At 46.1% G+C, this 18,364-nt stretch overlaps 1 protein-coding gene across 6 annotated transcripts in view; it reads right to left on the bottom strand.

Moving 5' to 3' along the window:
* Positions 1-18,364, bottom strand: part of fryb (furry homolog b (Drosophila)) — an 87,360-nt gene that overhangs the window by 27,288 nt on the left and 41,708 nt on the right. For all 6 annotated transcript variants that reach the window (XM_036525371.1, XM_036525372.1, XM_036525366.1 and 3 more), the window contains exons 11-34: positions 17,128-17,229; positions 15,955-16,058; positions 15,749-15,857; positions 15,194-15,280; positions 14,841-15,012; positions 14,112-14,244; positions 13,649-13,756; positions 12,446-12,683; positions 11,391-11,570; positions 11,182-11,268; positions 10,399-10,658; positions 9,704-9,893; positions 8,791-8,915; positions 7,839-7,896; positions 7,400-7,491; positions 6,781-6,953; positions 5,928-6,088; positions 4,396-4,506; positions 3,931-4,085; positions 3,081-3,180; positions 2,637-2,808; positions 1,609-1,865; positions 923-1,069; positions 275-443 (exon numbers count right to left, since the gene is read on the bottom strand). In XM_036525371.1, the coding sequence (XP_036381264.1) occupies positions 275-443; positions 923-1,069; positions 1,609-1,865; positions 2,637-2,808; positions 3,081-3,180; positions 3,931-4,085; positions 4,396-4,506; positions 5,928-6,088; positions 6,781-6,953; positions 7,400-7,491; positions 7,839-7,896; positions 8,791-8,915; positions 9,704-9,893; positions 10,399-10,658; positions 11,182-11,268; positions 11,391-11,570; positions 12,446-12,683; positions 13,649-13,756; positions 14,112-14,244; positions 14,841-15,012; positions 15,194-15,280; positions 15,749-15,857; positions 15,955-16,058; positions 17,128-17,229 (3,490 nt within the window). The remainder of the gene's footprint in view (positions 1-274; positions 444-922; positions 1,070-1,608; positions 1,866-2,636; positions 2,809-3,080; positions 3,181-3,930; positions 4,086-4,395; positions 4,507-5,927; positions 6,089-6,780; positions 6,954-7,399; positions 7,492-7,838; positions 7,897-8,790; positions 8,916-9,703; positions 9,894-10,398; positions 10,659-11,181; positions 11,269-11,390; positions 11,571-12,445; positions 12,684-13,648; positions 13,757-14,111; positions 14,245-14,840; positions 15,013-15,193; positions 15,281-15,748; positions 15,858-15,954; positions 16,059-17,127; positions 17,230-18,364) is intronic.

The following is an 18,364-nucleotide window of genomic DNA, read 5'->3' as shown; positions in this document are numbered from 1 at the left end:
CAGCATTCAACATTCAGTCTGTGAAATATGACAGCATTCATCTCTTCATCAATACAACCAATAAACTATCTAGTCCCACGAAGGGAGCCCGAGCCATTCTTCAGACCCATTTTAACACTGAGGTGACAGGGCAAAAATCACCCATTCTTAAATCTTCAAAGTTCACATATTGCTCAGTCTCAGACAGGGTTTCTATGGCCCTGGGCAGAATGCATTTCTGTGGGCCAATGTTTTGACTGACACAGCCATGGCCAATGGGAGGGCACGGCCTCACCGGAGGCAGCTGCAGAGGTCTTGTTGCTGGCTGTGAAGCGGTAGAAGGGCGGGTTGTCACAGTGCAGCACCACCGGGTTGACGGGATCGGTCTGCTGCAGCTCGAACAGAAGCTCCTCCATGGTCTGGATGGTGTTGTTCCGGCACAGGTAGATGACCACCTTCTTCACCTTGACCACAGCATGAAAAAGGAAAGGGTTCAAACGGTGCACTTATTCTAAGGAGCATGTTCCGACAATATTTAAGCGTTCATCTCAGGATGGAACAGTTATAAGCACTGGATGAGACAGAAGGTCCCCCTTTTCTTGATCCAAGAAAATGTCACCTGAGCAGAACTGCTGTTATTTTGTCACTGACTATGCCTGATGCCATTAAGTGCATCTCGTCCAATTAGGGTGGGAAAACCATTCCTTAAAGGACAATTGTTTAAAAGATTAAGAAATAAAAAGAAACACACTGAAACGCTATGCATTCATGTTTTCCTAAATATCAAGCTGAGCTTCCTTCTGACTGGCGATTGTTCTCGTTCAGTTTAGAAATCTCAAGAATCCTAAGTGACTGTCACAACTGGCAACGCAGTCATGCAGTCATTCACCTCCCCTCAGGGGTTGTCATTGGTTGACGTCGCCGTGATTGACAGCACACTCACGTAAGGCAGGAGCGCCGTGTCGCTGCTCACTCCGCACAAGCTGATGAGGAACTGCAGCGCGGTCCGCAGGTTGTTGCTCCACTTGTCGTTGCTGACCAGCGCGTTCCAGGCGTTCTCCATCTCCGGGCCGGGAAGCTCGTCGCCGTACTGGTGGCACAAGTGTGACAAACTGAACAGGAGGGAACAAGGGCTGGCTCACGCCGTCAGTTTCCTACGGACAGCATGCAGCATAGCAGTACCAAATACACCGCCCAGGACCCCTTCTTCAACGGCCACCAATACTGGGAGACATACATTGTTACATTACATTACATTCGTTTAGCAGACGCTCTTATCTAGAGCGACTTCCAGCCCAATAGAACATACATGCACCCGTTCAAGTTAAATGAGCAACAGTGTCAGACCAGTTTCTTGTTGTTTAAGTAAACATTTAGGGGTGTCTATATTTATGCCGATAAACTTTTCCATTGCAGACCACTTTGGTTCAGGGGCTGCCCCAAAGGGACAATGCCTAACTGTAACGTCGAAATAAAAGACATGAAAATATTAGGGCAAATTTCAAATCATTTAATTTACTCCACTAACACGTTCAGTAAAGTTGCATCGTGCCCTTTGCTTGCCATTTTTTCTTGTCCATATATTTGTGCTGCTGAGGTCTGCTTGCTAACACACAGCTGTCGCCTCACCTTGGCGGTCATGAACATGAGGTTGTTGAGGACGAGCGAGGTGGCCTGCAGGGAGCCCCAGCCGCTGCCCTTGAGCTGATGGGAGAGTCCCAGGCTGTCGGCCCGGTCACGGGCCTCCTCTTCCGGTGTGCAGGGGCTGGAGGCTGGGGGCAGGAGCCCGCTGTCCACCAGCTCTATGTTGTGCAGCCAGGGCAGCAGGTAGGTCAGCATTATCTGGCGCCCATTGGGGTGGGTGGTGGGGAACCTCTGGCTGACCTCTGCGTGTATGTGTATGCATGTGTGTAGTTGTGTGAATGTGTGTGTGTGCGTGTATGTGTGTGCAAGAAAAACAGACAAACAAAAAAGTTAGGTTAAGGTTAAAAAAGTTAAGTTAGGTTATTCCAGCAGCACCAAACCCAGCTCCAGCAGTCTGCAACACTTGGAGGGGCCTAGTTACTGAGTGGAGGACCTTGATGTGGACTTTGACCTTGAATAGCGCTCAAAGACATTAACACAGGGTTACATGCTTTGGCTAAGAAGACTGCAGACTGAACTGGCATTGAGAGGCTGTGTATCCTCTGTGTCTCTACACAGACTTACTGCTTGCTTGTTTTTTTTTGCCCTCAATATTTTCTGTTTTGTTTTGGTGAGCAGCTTGCTAGGCTAGGGGCTCAGATGTCCCTGTTGCCATAGTGATGATCAGTGAGAGTCCTGGCATCTAATTGGCTGTTGGTCTAACAGAGGGAGCAGAGACAGGCCACTCCAGGAAACAGTCAGCAAACACAGTGCAGAGAGCCAGCGCTCGTCAGTCACATCGCTAGAAAAATCTCTCCCTTTAATAATGTTTACAGCGAAGGATCATCACAGATTTGAGGAAACAAGACAGGCTGACCATTTCTACTGCTGACATAGCATCACTGAGATCATTTATTTTAATGAAATAAAGCAGGAGGTCTCTAACTGTGTTGACCTTTAATTATGAAGCATACTCTCCCACCCATACACACACACACACACACACACACACACACACACACACAGGTGACTACCTGAGAAGAGTGGCAGGGTGAGCTCTGGGTACATCCTGGCCAGCTGGTTAGAGAGCTGGGAGAGGGAGACGCTGTAGAGGGGAGGCAGAGGGCCATGGGTGCCGTACAGGATGCTGCTAGGCTTCTGCTCTGCAGTCTTCTTAGAGTACACAGAGAGCTTCGCCTCCAGAATCTGCCCCCCCCCAGCAAACACACAAAAAGAGGATGGGTTAATGAGGGGTCAACACCATGTCTACTGCTTTTTCACTAACAACCCAAAACAATGACATTTCATTAATGACACTGGGTTATCAATTATATGTAACCTTACAGAACATCATTTGGGGCTATTGAAAATCAGCACGTGAAACTTATGTCTTATGACGGTTTTTGATAGGAAAAGCTGTGAACCAACCCCTTTGAGCTGAAGAATTTCTACAGGCTGTCAAATGTTTTTTTTCATACCTGCATTAGCTGCATTGAAATTTCATAGATTTCCCTGTTGGTGTCAGAGGACTTGAAGAGCACTAAATTCAGCAAGGTCACAATGTCACATGGGTAGTTTCTGAATAAAAACAAAACAGAAACCACGGTGAACAAAATATACACTACTCTCATTCATCTTTTCATTCTTGGTCCAATATTTCATTGACTTTGCATTCATACAACAACTTGTATTAAAATATGTATTGAGGCAGAATGAATCAGTACTTCCATTCAAAAGCAACACCTCAGTAGGGTGAAAACATACAAAGTGACGTTGAGTGGTGTGTGTGTATTCTGCCTAATAATAGAGTGTGAAATGTGAGTAGCTTCTGACAAATAACCAAGAGAAGCATCTCCCATAGCCTCTACTTCCTCTCTCCTTCTGTAAGCCGATTAGCAGCAGAGAACCTTTGAAGTCTGCTGGCTTGATGAGTCCCTGATTTCAACACTCATGATTTATAGAAAAATTATCCAAGAACTTCAAAGACATCAACTTAATTTTAGATGGGAGACTGGGAGTATCTGCAAAGGTCATCAAAAGGCAAAGAAAAACGATGTATTTCTATTTTTTTCTTTTGGATTCAAAATTTTAATGTTTTCATGGGAAGTCAGATACATTTCATACAATTTCATCAAGCAGCAGACAGATATTGAGCTTTATCACATACTGTGAATACATATATCCCTGGGAATGTGATTAGTGCAGTGGTAATGGAGGCAAAACATGGCTACTTAAGTGTACAAATGATAGAAGTGAATCAACTGCTTAGGCAGGACCTCCTGTCAGGGAACTTGGAGGACATTGACCTCCCTCAACCCACAGCCCTACCTGCTCCCGCAGACAGTGGCGATGGCCTTGAAGCAGCCCGAGGCCAGCTGGTAGGACCCGGTGAAGCAGCGGTCCACAGCCCAGTTGAACAGGTTGACCTGGTCCGGGTTGAGCTCGAGGAGCAGAATGACCACTTCACACCCCAAACGGTGGACCTGCGTCATAGAAGGAAGGGACAAAGCACAGCTTCAGCCCATGACCTGCGAACTGTAGAACCTTCCTGGGAGGAGCAGGAGCTCAGCCTGCGTGCCTTTTACAGATTTCACAGGTGTTAATCACAAATTAAATAAAGAAGGACTCCAGAAGGAATTAGCTGTCATAAATCCCTGCTGAACCGAACTCAAAACACGGCACACGCTCGACCACATCTTAGGCGAGGGCTGATTTATCTGAGCAAGAACCATTCCCGTTTCCAGAAGCCACCGCATTTACGTTTCTTAACCTGGTCACCCTGGTCGCACGTACCCGCAGATCGTGACACGCCAGGATGTTGTCGAGCCACTTGTAGAGGTACCCGTCCGGGGAGAGGCCCACATTGTCGAACACCGGCCCGCAGCACAGCACCGCAGACATGGCCTGAGACACACACAGAGGGTCACTAAGACACGCATATATTCACGCACATGAACCTATTCCACAGTTGGGTTATCAAGGGTGAAGTCTGAATGACTGCTATATCTCACCTATGGCAAACCATTTTAATAAACTTACTGTTGTACAGTACATTACGGCTAGCTTGTTCTAACTAAAGGTGAACTTTTAGGTATAACATAAACATTTTCTCCAGGGGTCGTTCCTTTTGGGACACCTCCAGAGGTGAACTGAAGTCAAGTCCAAAGACACATGACATGGGAGGGAGAGAGAAAGAGAGCCTTCTGGAGAATGCACAGGGACGGAGCAGAAAGGAAGCCCCCTGGCTCCTTTCACTCTGTGTCTTGTGCTTCCTTTGTCTGGAGCTGGCTCAAATTACACGCCTTTTTCACAATGCCAACAGCGGCACCACATGTGATCTGTTCACAGCGCCACTCCATTGTTGAATGTGTAGAGTTCACACATAAGAAATACATGCGATAGAGTGACATAATAGCTGCTGTGATACCGGAACAGCTATCTGTTCCCTCCGTTCACAATGCCTCTGCTCAGACTTCTTAACGCTAATCAATTACAGCTATTGAATAATCTAGTAATGTTATATCTATGCCTTTAAAAAGGATTATATCTATGCTATATAATGCAGTGATTGTATTTCAAAGCTAGTTTGGAATATATAGGGAACAACGGTTACTGGAGCCTGTTGAAATTTATAAGTACACTTTCTGTGCAGATCGCTTCGTCAGACAAAAGATGCACAAAATTCTACCCTTGAACCCGGACTGTTCTCCCTGTGATACCATTTTTTCCTTGTGAAATGATATTTCAGTCCTTCCACTGAAACATGAGACTCATTGCCATGCATAATAACTATTTTCTCACAGCCACCAGCAAACAATAGTGATGTCACAAGGACAGCGTTTCCTCTTCGCCAGGGCCAAGAGGAAACACTGAGTTCAAACAGCCCTGAATTATTCCCTCTGCTGGAGACACTGCGTCAGTCAGCGTTTCATGTTGATCCCAGATTTCCTGGAAAAATAAAATAGGACCCCCTCGAGCCACCCCTGGTCTCCCAGGAGAGGGGGCAGGGCTCCTACTAAAAATGGTCAGGAATGGTCTGATTTCTACGTGCCGATACTGGGGGGGAATACCGATTTAGCGTTGGTGAAAATCAGGGAAAGTTCAAATTTAGCACAGCACTGCGAATGGGCGTTGCCGTATCCCACTCTGCAGTGGCTTTAAAGCATAAGCAGGAGCGGCATCATTTCCTGATTGCCTGAGCTGGTCTCTTCCATTACAGGATCAGATAAAAGCTCCCAGGAGTCTGACTGCATCCTCTATTAAAAGCTGGTTTCTGAGAGAACGGGCCTTGGAGAGTGTGGGGGAGAAGGGACAAGACAAGGTACCTTGAGGGCGCAGTACTGGTATCGGGTGATCTGGTGGTTCCTGTCACTGTAGCGGTCCAGTGGGGTGAACATGACGCTGAAAGGCCCCGCCCACTGGCTGAAGAGGATGAAGAGGTGATGTCTGAGGCTCTGCTGCGGGAAGAGGAACCGGCGGTGGTGGACTAGGGTGGGAGGAAAGGGCGCACACAGGACAGAAAGCAGAGGTGACAGAGAGCTGTCAAATCACACACAAACACACCTGGAAGGCACTGCAAATCCACAGCAAAAGACCAATGAAGGCAGTGAGACTGTGACATGGGCATGTTTTTGTGGTAGTCTCTTATTCAGTATCTCTGCTGGGCATTACTCATTCATCTGCACAGAGCGGAAGTCTGTAAATAGCTCCCTCCCTTTGGGAATGAATCACCTGTTTTCACATTCACCCCTCCTGTCCCCTGCAAAGCCGTTCTATTTTTGACTCTGCATAAAACTTCCCAATCAAGAACGACGTCAAATTCACTGTGAGTCATTTAGCGCAACGAAAGCCTCATGACTCTCTCTTTTTAAAGAAAAATTTCCTCTGTGAGGCCTTTTCACTGAAGAGTAATGTGGGGGGGTGGGGGGTTAAGATCATGGTACAAGGCAAGCTGGGAAACATTTGGATGTCAGCCATTAAGCTTTTAAAATAGGTCTGTAGCTAACCCGTGCTGAAACGCTTTTTGTGAGGGCAACTCAGCTGCTGGAAGCCCCTGCATTTCCACTTTCCTTTCTAGCCATTGGTGAATGGAGGATCTTTTAGCCATAACACTGATCTTACTATACCAGGAGAGTGAGAAGTGAATGCTGCAGATAGGATGTTTGGTGTCGCGGTTACCGGGGACACATTGGATGAGGTTGGCCACCATGGCGCTGAAGTGAGCACGAATGTCCTTCAGGATCTCCACGTCTTTGTCATTCTCCGCCTCCAGCAGCATTCGGGTCATGTCCACGTACTCCAGGAAGAGGGCTCCCAGGGCTAGTGTGTCTCGTTCGAGAGCCCCGTTTGTGCTGTGGTTGGGGGGGATGGAATGAGAGACAGACACTGGACTGTGAAACAGATGTATACGCATTTCTGCTGCATCTGCATCTGAGTTTCTTCACTTTCTTTACATTACATTTAAATTACACTCATTTAGCAGACGCTCTTATCCAGAGTGACTTCCTGCACAACAGAATGTAAGGGTATCCATTAAATTTGAATGAGCAACAGCCTGGGCTAACAACGGTCTCAGACCAGTGAGTGCGACTATAAAACTATTCAAGCCCTTGTTTACTTTCACATTGATTTTGTAAGTAGAATTTAAAAGTGGTTTATAGTTGTGCTGACCTGCAGTACTGGGAAAGAGAGCGGGGATGAAGGGTGTGGGTGCTGAGGTGAGGGAGAAGGGATGTGGTGTGTGTGGAGGTGAGCCGTAAAGTGTAGCGCACGAGGTGAGGATCGCTCGCTGTCACACCTGTCACTGATGACGCCGGCATCCGCCAGCAGCTCAAAGATGCGCAGCAGCTGCAGTCTCAGGAGGTCCCTCCTCTCCCGACGCTTCTTATTCTGGGACACAGGAAGGCGGGCTCAAATCATTGATGGGCATATGTGCATCCTATCATACGGCTTTGCTCAACATGCTAACGGGAAGGTAAGAGTCCTGCATCCGTCACCTTCATCCATCTATTTATATGAACATTGATATTCCTCTCTCTTCTCATCCTTTTCAAACTATAGCGATTCCTCAAACATGAACATAATTTCATCACTTATCACACAATAATAGTGCTGGAACTAATTAACAGAGTCGTGTTCATTAAATGACTTTTGGGCCTTGTCCACTGGTTAATCTAACCTAATCTAATCTAATCTAAATGTGGTAATATTAGGAGCGCAACATGGGTCCAGCTCACCTCTGGTCTTCGTTCCAATGCTTCCTTCATTAAAGGATGGAGCTCCTCAACCAGTTCCCTGTGCAGAAAACCACAATGAATGTTAGAATGTTCAGAAGACTGAGAATGTTAGAAAGGTCACTGTTCTAAAAAATATTTCTTCACATAAAGGGACTCTATGGACAGCAATGACACATCTAACAATTATATGATGGGAAAACAAGGCTTGTGAGCGGAAAGGACATTTAAGCTCTAATTTGCTTTACAAGGAAACCATTATAAAAATGAAAGAAAGCCAAACGGAAATGGATTGGAACCCTCCACAAAAAAGATCCCAAATCCTGCATTTACTGCCCAGATTTTTAATCCTCATAAAGAAGAATGAAAATGTTATTAGAAAACAAGCACAACACTTTGCCATCATGTGCATTTTGCACATCTTGTTTGAGTCTTCAGAAATACAATATCTCTGTTTTTGAAATAGCGGCAATGTGCGCCTGGAATGCAAATACTCTAGGTTATGAGAAGAATGTCAGAGACTTACAAAAGGCATATTTCTCACACTTCACCAAGGGGAATCTCCTATTTTTAACTGCTGGATGACCACAGTGCTTTCTCTTCATGCTTGGTTTGGGTAGATACTGTTTCAGAATTTTCAGTATATCTCTCTTGATTTAAAAAATCAGGAATTAAGAGTATGTTGCATAATATTCCAAATACATACTTGAGATTATTGAGATTGCCAATTGTTTCGCAAGGCTTGGCAACATTTCGTTCCAGATGCTTCCAGTGGCAGACATGCCATATTCATATCCGAAGGAAACTAGAGTTTATGTCATACTTCAGTCCAGGCCTCTTGACTAGGCACGCTAGTATTTTAGATTCTCGATACAAATTCTCAAATTGTACATCTTGTACAAATATTGTACATCTTCTTGCGGATGGGATGTGCGATGGAAAGAGGGGGGCTTACCTGAAAACCAGGGAGTTGGTCCGTCCAAATCCCAGCACCAGAGACTCAGTGATCTCAATGCTCTCTGACCTCATCAGGGGTACCAGCTGTTTCAGGAGCCAGGCCACTGAGGGGGTTCCAATCACCTGATCAGCGGCACACAAACAAAATCAGTGCGTGCTCTCACACGACTCAGGACACATCACATGCAAATGACAGCGAATGCGCTGCTCATTCTACACAACACTACACACAACACAGTGTATGAACAACTCAGAGCACACGTTATACAAACAACAAACACATCATACCCTGCTGACACACTCAGTACTCAGACAGACAATAAGTCAAACAAAAACAATACACTCAGTAAAGAGTAGTTTCAACACTTCATACATGTACAATGCAGTACACTCATTAAATAACACATCACACTTACACAACGCATACACACTCAATATACAATATACAAAATCACAATGTCCGATCGACAAAATAAATGATGCCAATGTCTTGTCGTGATGATGAAGGCAGGCTAAATTATCATTATTTTTTCTTTTGGGCTACAAGTGGCCTTAATGACAGTTGCCTTGGCCTTGTTAATCTTTTGACACAGAGACCATAAGCATCTGAAAGATCAAAATTATGGGGCAATTACTTCAGTTTGTCATTAGTGACCTGACCCGGAGTTTATATTGACATTTAGCCATTACATTCAGCGGACAATATTATCCAGAGCAACTTACAAAAGTGAATTCAACAGGGTTAGTCAATTAGCTGCACAGATACTAAAACATCAGGGCCATCCTGGAAATGGATTAGGTACTTTCAAAGGACGTACAGCCTTGCACTATTAAAACAATTAAAGGTAGCTGTTAACAGCGGTGAGAGATGGCCCCTCTGGAGACAGGCAGTGGGGTGATGGGGCTGGTACCTTGTTATCGTAGTTGACGCTGCCGTCGGGGGTCGTGGCAGTGATCTCTGGCGTGGATGCCCTCAGGTGACCTGAGCTCATGATGCTGGGCTTGGCCACGCCGAAGCACAGAATCAGGTAGTTCCTCCACAAGGTCACGTAGCTGTCCCCTACGCTGGCAGTGCTTGTCTTCTTGGCATTCACAGGATTGCTGTCCAAATCCAAACAGAGAGTATGAATTGTGGTAAACAAGGAATGTCTGTTGGTAAGGTTATGTGTGACCTCAAAAAAGTGCACTTCTGGTGTGTCAAAATACATGTGCCATTGAAAATCCTGATTTGCAAATACTACCTTCCTACAAACTACCACTGATGCACTTTAAGGACTCCCTCACTTGGAATATTAATTTTCAGGTTGAGCCAGGCTAACAACATTCATTCCTACCCCTGCTGAGGCAGGGCAGCAAGCTAACAGGCTCCTGGGCTCTCTCTGAATTATCTTTGAACTGGTGGAAGAATAGCAATAATGAGCTGAAATGAAATCTATTCAATGAGGTGGTTATGTAAGTGCTTCACAGAGAGAGGCTTCTAAACCAGAAACGGGTAACATTAAACCTGTTCCTGTGCTTCTGAAAAGCTCTGAAAAAGCTCTGAAAAGCGCTGAATAGGTGGAGGGGAAGAGGTGAGGGAACTGGGACAGGGGCTGAGCACACTCACTTGGGGTCCACCAGGGGCATGAGCAGCTGCAGGCGGGTGAAGGCGTACGGCCAGGCGTAGCTGAGAGCCGTGGGGCAGTGCTTGGGCAGGTTCTCCTGCCGCAGGAAGCTGTGGAGGCAGAGGACCCAGGGGTCCTTGACGGACTGGGCGAAGATCCACACGTGGGAGGGGCTCTTGACGTCGTAGTGACTGTTGACCAGCTTGGCGTTCCACTCGACCAGCCACTGCAGGTCCACGTGATGGCTCAGTGGTAGGGTAGCCTGGAGTGGATGAAGGGAAGAATGGTTAGGGGACATTTGCTGATCTATTTCAGTAGCTTAGCCATGTTATCTCAGACGCAACTGTTTCTATTCAATCAACTTGTTCTATTCAATGGATGCCTGCTGTCTCTCCATCCATCTTGCAGTTTATTATAATGATTAATTCTAGATTCTAGATTCTGGAATTAATTATAGAATTCAATTAGAGTGGAGACATTTAAACCACTGCATTGTTTTAACCCTAGTATAATGAGAACCAGTTACAAAGACAGTGTATGCTAAAAGTATTCTGACCAAAGTTTGCCAACCTTTTATCTTTCATTGGAGAAAGCTTAACCTTTCCTCTGATTTCTGACCAAATTCTGCCCTTCCTGAATTTTTCTTTTCCCATTCTTTCTTGTCTCTTCCTTTCTCTCTATGTCCACTTTCTCCTGTTCCATCCACTTCAGCTTGCTTTCTGTCTTCTGGAGACAATACATTCTGCAAAATTCTGTTGAAGAAAGGGCTACACCACATCACTTACAGATTCCGACACCGCTACGTGTACGAAGCTCTCCAGGACAGCAGAGCTCAGCTGGTCCATCACCTCGATCATGGGCTTATCGTCGTCCTGTGTGGGCCAGGGCAGTGTTAAAAAACCTTCAAACTGGCCCGCAGGCACACAGCACACATGATAAATGTGCCATCCTGTCTGGCACAGTGGCCCCGCTCCTCGCCCCACCCCACCCTCACCTCGGCCTGTCCAATGGCGGAGAAGAGCAAGCGGATCTCTCTGAGGATGGCCACCGCCAGCTTGCGGGTGGCCGTCTTGCAGGAGCAGAGAAGCACGAGGGCCAGGCCCTCCACGGCGTGCAGCACGGTGCAGTGGCTGCGCTCCACAGGGGTTCTGTGACCAGAACCGTTCTGATGCAGCTAGGAAGAGAGGAGGAGGCAAAGCCGGGGGTCAGGACAGCCCTGTGCAGGGGACTCTGAGAGAGGATATACTGCAGACACCAAAACTAGAACATCATAAGCACCGATACCAAGCCTACCATAGACACTGAACTGGAGAGTTATAACCACTACCATCATGTATACCACAGACACTAATATGAGACTTTACATCCACCAACACCATGTGTACCACAGACACTAAACTGGAACACTGCAACCACCAACACTGTGTATACCACAGACACTAAACTGGGATTTTATAACTACCAATACCATGTACACCACCTGCACTGCTAAACTGGGACATTATACCAAAAGCAGCATATACTGTATACAATCAGCACCACTAAACTAGGACATTATGTCACCTCCATGCCTGCCACCAATATTGAACTAGGATATCATACCCGGTTTAACAATGTTTACAGTGTATACCATCGGCAAAACTGGGACATTTTGTCACCAACACCCCATACAGAATACCACCAACAATGCTAAACTTGGGACATTATATCACCAACAATATGTGTGAATGTGGTCAACTACACTGGAGACAGACCAGAACTACCATGCTGTCAGAAAAGAAAACAGGACACAGGCATCCTGCCCACAGACTATTGTGAGCCAACACTAGAAACAGATGGCTCTCAGTGGTGACAGGTTATGAACTAGGTGTTCTTTACAAAATTCCTGCATATAAGTGGATGAAAAATAAATCCCTGTGGCACAGTGCACAAAGGGAACAAGAGGAGGCCCTACCCCTGTACCTCTGAGGCCTGGGCCTTGCCTTTTGTCTGCAACCTAAAGGGAACGTTTTTATAATGTTTTAACAGCGGTGAGCACTACCCCTGTACCTCGGCTGCCCGGGCCTTGCTGGGGCTCTGCAGGGTCAGCCTCCACTGGGCGAGCAGCTGCAGCAGCAGCCTGAGGGAGGAGTCCAGCAGGTTGGGGTGGGTGTCCTGCACCTCCCGCAGCAGGAAGCTGGTGAACCCAAACAGCACATCCTCCCGCCAGTCCCAGAAGTCCACCAGCAGGCTCTGCAGGGAATTCTGGGCAATGAGGCGCAGCTCGTCATCCATGTGGATCGTCAGCCTGGCAGAAGATACACACACACACACACACACACACACACACACACGCAAACACATACACACACACAAGCAGCCACACGTACACAGTGTAAGTGTCATGGAAAACTAACTGCTAATTTCGGCTGTGAAGACACTAGAAGGCAGATGCACAGAAATGTACTAAAATTTTGAAAGGTTCTCACATTTCCAGTAAGTGATCACGATGCTTGTCAGCTGCATTAAAAATGTTTTAGTGTTACTTGTCAGACTAGGATGATTTAACATGCCATTACTTGTATAATATGGACCCCCAGTTTCATCCTGTAGCTCTCCACATTTCCACAGTGCCCGCTTGCCTAAGGATGAATTGGCACTTTTCACAAGGTTTGTACTACAGGGAAACATTACCCGCAGTGTTTTAGCTGAGCCTTTTTCCCATCAGCTACCTGCTCAGGTTTAAAACAGTCTGTGCCAAAGTCTTTATAAAGCCTGTGTTTGTTAACCTCTTCAGAGAGATCGGGCCAAGTCATTAAATAGCTAATAGTAAAGGGTGTTCAAGCTCAGATGACTTAACCTTGGAGAATAACATCCAATTAGTCAAATCTCCCTGGTCAGATTACACATGGGGCAAGGCCAGACACTCTCCAAGGGGTGCTGCTCTGCGGTGCAGGGAAGGGAGAAGGAAGGGGAACAGGGGGCATTAAGTAGTAACGAGGCATTGATATACAGACAAAGAGGAGGTGTTATACAGAGTGGTAAGAGATATTGCACAGGGTAAGGGGTGGGGTTATACATAAAGAGAAAGAGAGGAGTGGGGCTATATGGAGAGAGGTGGAGTTATACAGAGAAGGAGCTGTGGTTACACAGAGGAAAGGATGTAGTTATACAGAGAGAAATGTGGCATTACACAGAGTAAGGAGTGGTCTTATACAGAGTGCAAGGGTTGGTCAGAGGTTCGGGGAAAGCCGGAGTTTTTGGGGCACTCACCGTGAAAGCAGGTCGATCAGCTCTAGCTTTGACATGCCATCCGGCAGGATGCGAGGGATGGCGGCCACGCACGTCCTGAAGAGGTCGATCTTCGGCTTCCTCTCGCCTCTGCCGGGGTGGAGAGGGACAAACATGGTCAGTCATGGTCAGAACCTAAGCCCTCTATAAAGACTCACTTATAAATGCACCCTATTTTCCACCTCACTATACAAATGTGACAGAGAGAGAAAAGGTTCTACAGGAAGGGAGATCTGTGGTCATCTCACAGGGGGCGGGATCTGGCTTCAGTGCAATTCACAGCTCACAGGTGTGGCAGAGTAGTGGGGCTCAAATCTGGGACCAAAGCTCCACTACTCAGGCACACACTGCCAGTCTGACTGCAGGCCAGCCAGCTCCTAGGAGGGAGTGGCAGTGAGGGGCGAGCCTTTTTTCAGTACTGAGTGCACAGAAGAGATCCACCCACGTGATCATGTCCTCCGGCTCCTTGTTCAGCATCTGCACATTGGTCTTCATCATGCAGCGCCCCACCTCCTTGTCTAGGTGTCTCAGGATGTGGTCCATGGCTTTTCGGACCTGAGAGTAATACAGGGCCATGCCTGAAAGAGGGGGAAACAAAAAGGTCCAGCTCTAAATATCTAAAATGGTTACAATGGGTACAAGATGTACATGGCTTTCTAGCAAACAATAAAGAGGTATGAGGAATAATCTGAGAAAATATGAGAAAACATGGAGCCCTGGAGCCCAGCTCTGGTCTGGCTTTCATTCCATTCCACTAATCATTAATAATTCATCAAAAAACTGAACTTTGCTGTTTGAGAAGTAAAAAATAGAAGAGCAGTACGTGAATATATATTTTTGGAGCTTAAGTGGAAAAAGTGATGATTAAAGCCAATGGCCTATAAAATCAGTTGGGAAACATATTCATGTTTGGGAAGTAATTCAGGTTTAATGTGTGGTTTTAAGAGCCTGAGGTAAACCATACCAAGTTCATTAAGGCTTTTTATTTAAATTCTTGAAAAGGAATGTTTTGGTATTGCAGACGATTTTTCTTGGTAGAGGAAAAGCTTTATTACAGATGTCAAAGGCTATAGATAAAACATTTCAGTCTCTTGTGATCCAAACAGCTGTTCTTATTAACAGATCAGTATGATCTATTTGAATTTGAATGTCGTGATGTGGCCCAAGGACTCACCAATGAGCTTAGCCTCCTCCTCTGTCAGAGTCTTGCTCAGGAAGGTCCTCTTCTTTTTGAGCGTGTTCCCAGAAGGCAACGTGGCCCCCGTGTTGGGCATGGGCGGCTCTCCATCCTTCTGCTGCAGGTTGTCCGCGATGACCAGGAATGCTCTCAGACCAATGTTCATTCTCTGGAATAAAAATGATCACTGTTACCATTAAACGGCACACTTAACCAGAGTCACTTCAAATATACTTCACTTCACTATAAATACAAATATGTTTGAAATTTCCTTTGCCATTTTTTCCTTGGGTATTTCTATGGCAAGAAATAAATGAAATACAACACATTGGTAAAGAAATTCACATCACCTCTGGATTTAGACTGAAGGCTTTCGCTGGTTTCCCAACAAGGAGCAGGTCAAAGATGATCTCTTTCATTGCAAAGTCTAGTCTTTCCTGTATCCAAATAAATCAATTGTTAAAAAAACCTCAGTATCAGATGACACGGATATCAATTTTGTTGAGGAAAAGTGCTTTGGTAAACAACTGCAACTTTTGTAAACAACTGCAACTGTCACACAATTGATGGTCAGCGTTATATGAGACTAGTAGCTGTGTGTGTCAGATATATGTGGCTCTGTGATATTTGAGAATATCAGATTTGTATAGGTGGTTGGGGATTATGTACATCATTGTTGTGTACATTATTGTTATTCAATTCAACTGCCACCAACGTACAGCAGACACACAGCATTTTGAGACATTTACATTGAGAGCCATAGGAATATTTATTTCGCCAATACAACTGCTCTCAACATTCACCATTTGTGCTGTTGAATGGCACTATTTCCATACAGGCTTCAGTGGTCCTGCTCGCAGTGTCTGTACAAGATGGCGGCATTGGCGGGCCTGCCCTGCGCGTACCTGTGCGATGAACTGGATAATCTTGACAAAGATATTGAGGGGCATGTCGCGGGGCACCACACTGCGGGACCCCTTAGGGAACAACGTGGTGATGATGGTGTTGAGACGGCTGTGGACGAAAGGGAGAGACACAGTAGTCAAACTTTTGTTCCGCGTCCCTGACGTGGCGGGGCGCGGTGCACGGCGGCGGGCGGGGCGCCTATCACCTCTGAGTTCCGGTGTTGCTCTCGCACTTGATCCGGATCATGTAGACCCACAGCAGGCGGTAGAGGGACTCCAGCGCCACCCGTGCCATTTTGGGATCCTTGTTCTGCAACGGGAAGACTTCGGTTATCGCCATAGCGGAAAGAGAGGGATGGCAGCCTTAAGAACTTTCCAGCACAGTGCATCTCTCAAGACACGCTAAACAGGTCATTGAGTGTGAGATCAGCGCAAGGGATGACACAAAAATCTTAGCACGAAGTTGGACTGTGGCCCCAGGACTCAGAAACACCCCAGTGGACATGTTGCTGTTCACTTTGCTGGCCACAGAAGGAGCCCATGGCTGCACTATAAGAGCTATGGCTGAAGTGCTGCCTGATAATCCGGAAAATGTGAAGCGTTCTCGTGAGCATAATCTGACACAGGAGGGCACGAGCTGAGAGAAAACAATTATGCTGAAAACCATTATACGGCAGAAGAGAAATGACCCGAAGTGTGCCGTCAGTCAGCATTCCTGCCAACTAGCACACCGTATCCAGAGAAATAGTAACACTCCCTCCCTCCCCACCTCCCCCAGATGCGACAAAATGCTGTGGGAACAGAATGTCTCAGCCGACAGTAACACAAGTGGTTATTTCTGCTGTCTGTGCAATTACATAATCTGCACATTCTCAAGCATGTCCTCATTTGTCCAGTTTACACCTCTCTGCATTCCATACAACAGTTTCTGACCTTGAGTTCACATGTAAAAACATTTAGACTTTGACAGAGTCAGTGAAGCAACATGACAGCAAAGGTGCCTTTGTAATTTCTTACAAACAACACAGTACATTCAGGGCTGTATAGCATAGTGGTAAAGAGTAGGGCTCATAACCGAAAGGTTGCTGGTTAAATTCCCCATCGGGGCACTGTGGATTTACCTTGTGGAAGGTACTTAACCCAGAATTGCCTCAGTAAATATCCAGCTGCATGAATAGGGAACATGTAAAGACTGTAACCTATTTAAGTCACTCTGGATAAGAGCGTCTGCTAAATGACAATAATGTAATGTATAAAACTGACTCCTTCCGGCTGTCTGCGGACTCTATGGTTTTGTAATTTAAGATCACAAATGGCCATGTTCTTAGATTATGGCTCTCCTGTGGACGGGGGGGATGGATCATTCCCTGGGCCATTACCTTGAGATTGGACAGGCAGTTGTTGAGGAAGACGTGCCATCTGCTGAGGAAGAGCTGCTTCTGGCTCACACACAGCAGACACGTCACCAGGGGGTACAGTGCCTGGGGGTGGAGAGAGCTGTCAGTCTACCACCCACCCGTGTGACAAGAACCATCACATCCCAGATCGTTGTGTGTATCTTTGCCACAATCCCTGAGGCTGTCAGAACATATCACATTTTCTGTCGAATACTACAAATTTGTCCTTAGTTGAATCAACCCACTATTAAGGCAATTGTTTGACACTAGCAGTTCCAATATGTGCAGAGTTCTTTATGTAACACTGTGGAGGATACTTGGCATGTTTTACACAAAGGTCATAAGCATCATCATTCTTCAGATACTGTACATCTGACAGTTTGTTGGCTGGGTATATGTCTGTGTTTACAACACAATTTTAAGACCCAGCCCCACACCTTACCATACACACTAAAACAGTACTGTAACTAAAACAGAACTGTAAATGTTCAACTGAAAACAAAATAAGGTAAATTTTATTTTGTTATTATAAGTTAATATAAAGAAACAGTTCACACAGACACACAGACACAGACACTAAATTCTACCCAGTTAACCCAGTTACAATCTACACCATAGGGCCTGTCGATCACCGCTTTACATGTCTAGTACTGAGCTTTAAACAGCTTTAAATCAAATTCATCAAATCTCTACACAATTAATTCACAACATGCATGTCTGAAATGACATGACATGGTAATTTCCCTTACAGGGGCGTGTTGTGGTTGTCTGGTTGTCACCAGACTCTCCCACTTACTTACATTCACAGTATTTGGCCCTAGGAGGAATGGTATGTACACCAGGTGATTTCACTGAAGACACCGTTGCTGTTTTCTAGTTTAGTCGCTATCTCTGAGACTACAGAATGCGCAGGATTGATTCCTCCATTCTCTGCTGATTTTCCATAAGCACTGTTACCTCCCCAGGTCTTATTCTGGGGGCTTCAGACAACAGTGTGTTGTGGAGAAAAGGCCAGTGAAAGAAGAGCCAGTGGAATTCTGCCCTTTTGAGGCCCAGTGTGCCAATGTGTGCCCTATCTACAGTACGAACGAGCTGTTGGAATGCCTTTCACTCACTCGGAGCAAGTGTGCTGCTGAGGATGATGAGAGAGCCGCTGTAATTTACATTCCACTTCTAAGCCCCTTTCTACACATATCCACCCTGGCATGATTGAAGAACT

This window comes from Megalops cyprinoides, chromosome 3 (assembly GCF_013368585.1).
Source record: "Megalops cyprinoides isolate fMegCyp1 chromosome 3, fMegCyp1.pri, whole genome shotgun sequence".
Classification (NCBI taxonomy): Eukaryota; Metazoa; Chordata; class Actinopteri; order Elopiformes; family Megalopidae; genus Megalops; species Megalops cyprinoides.
The sequence above is the reverse complement of the archived record's forward strand: the minus strand, read 5'-3'. Positions and strand labels throughout refer to the sequence as shown.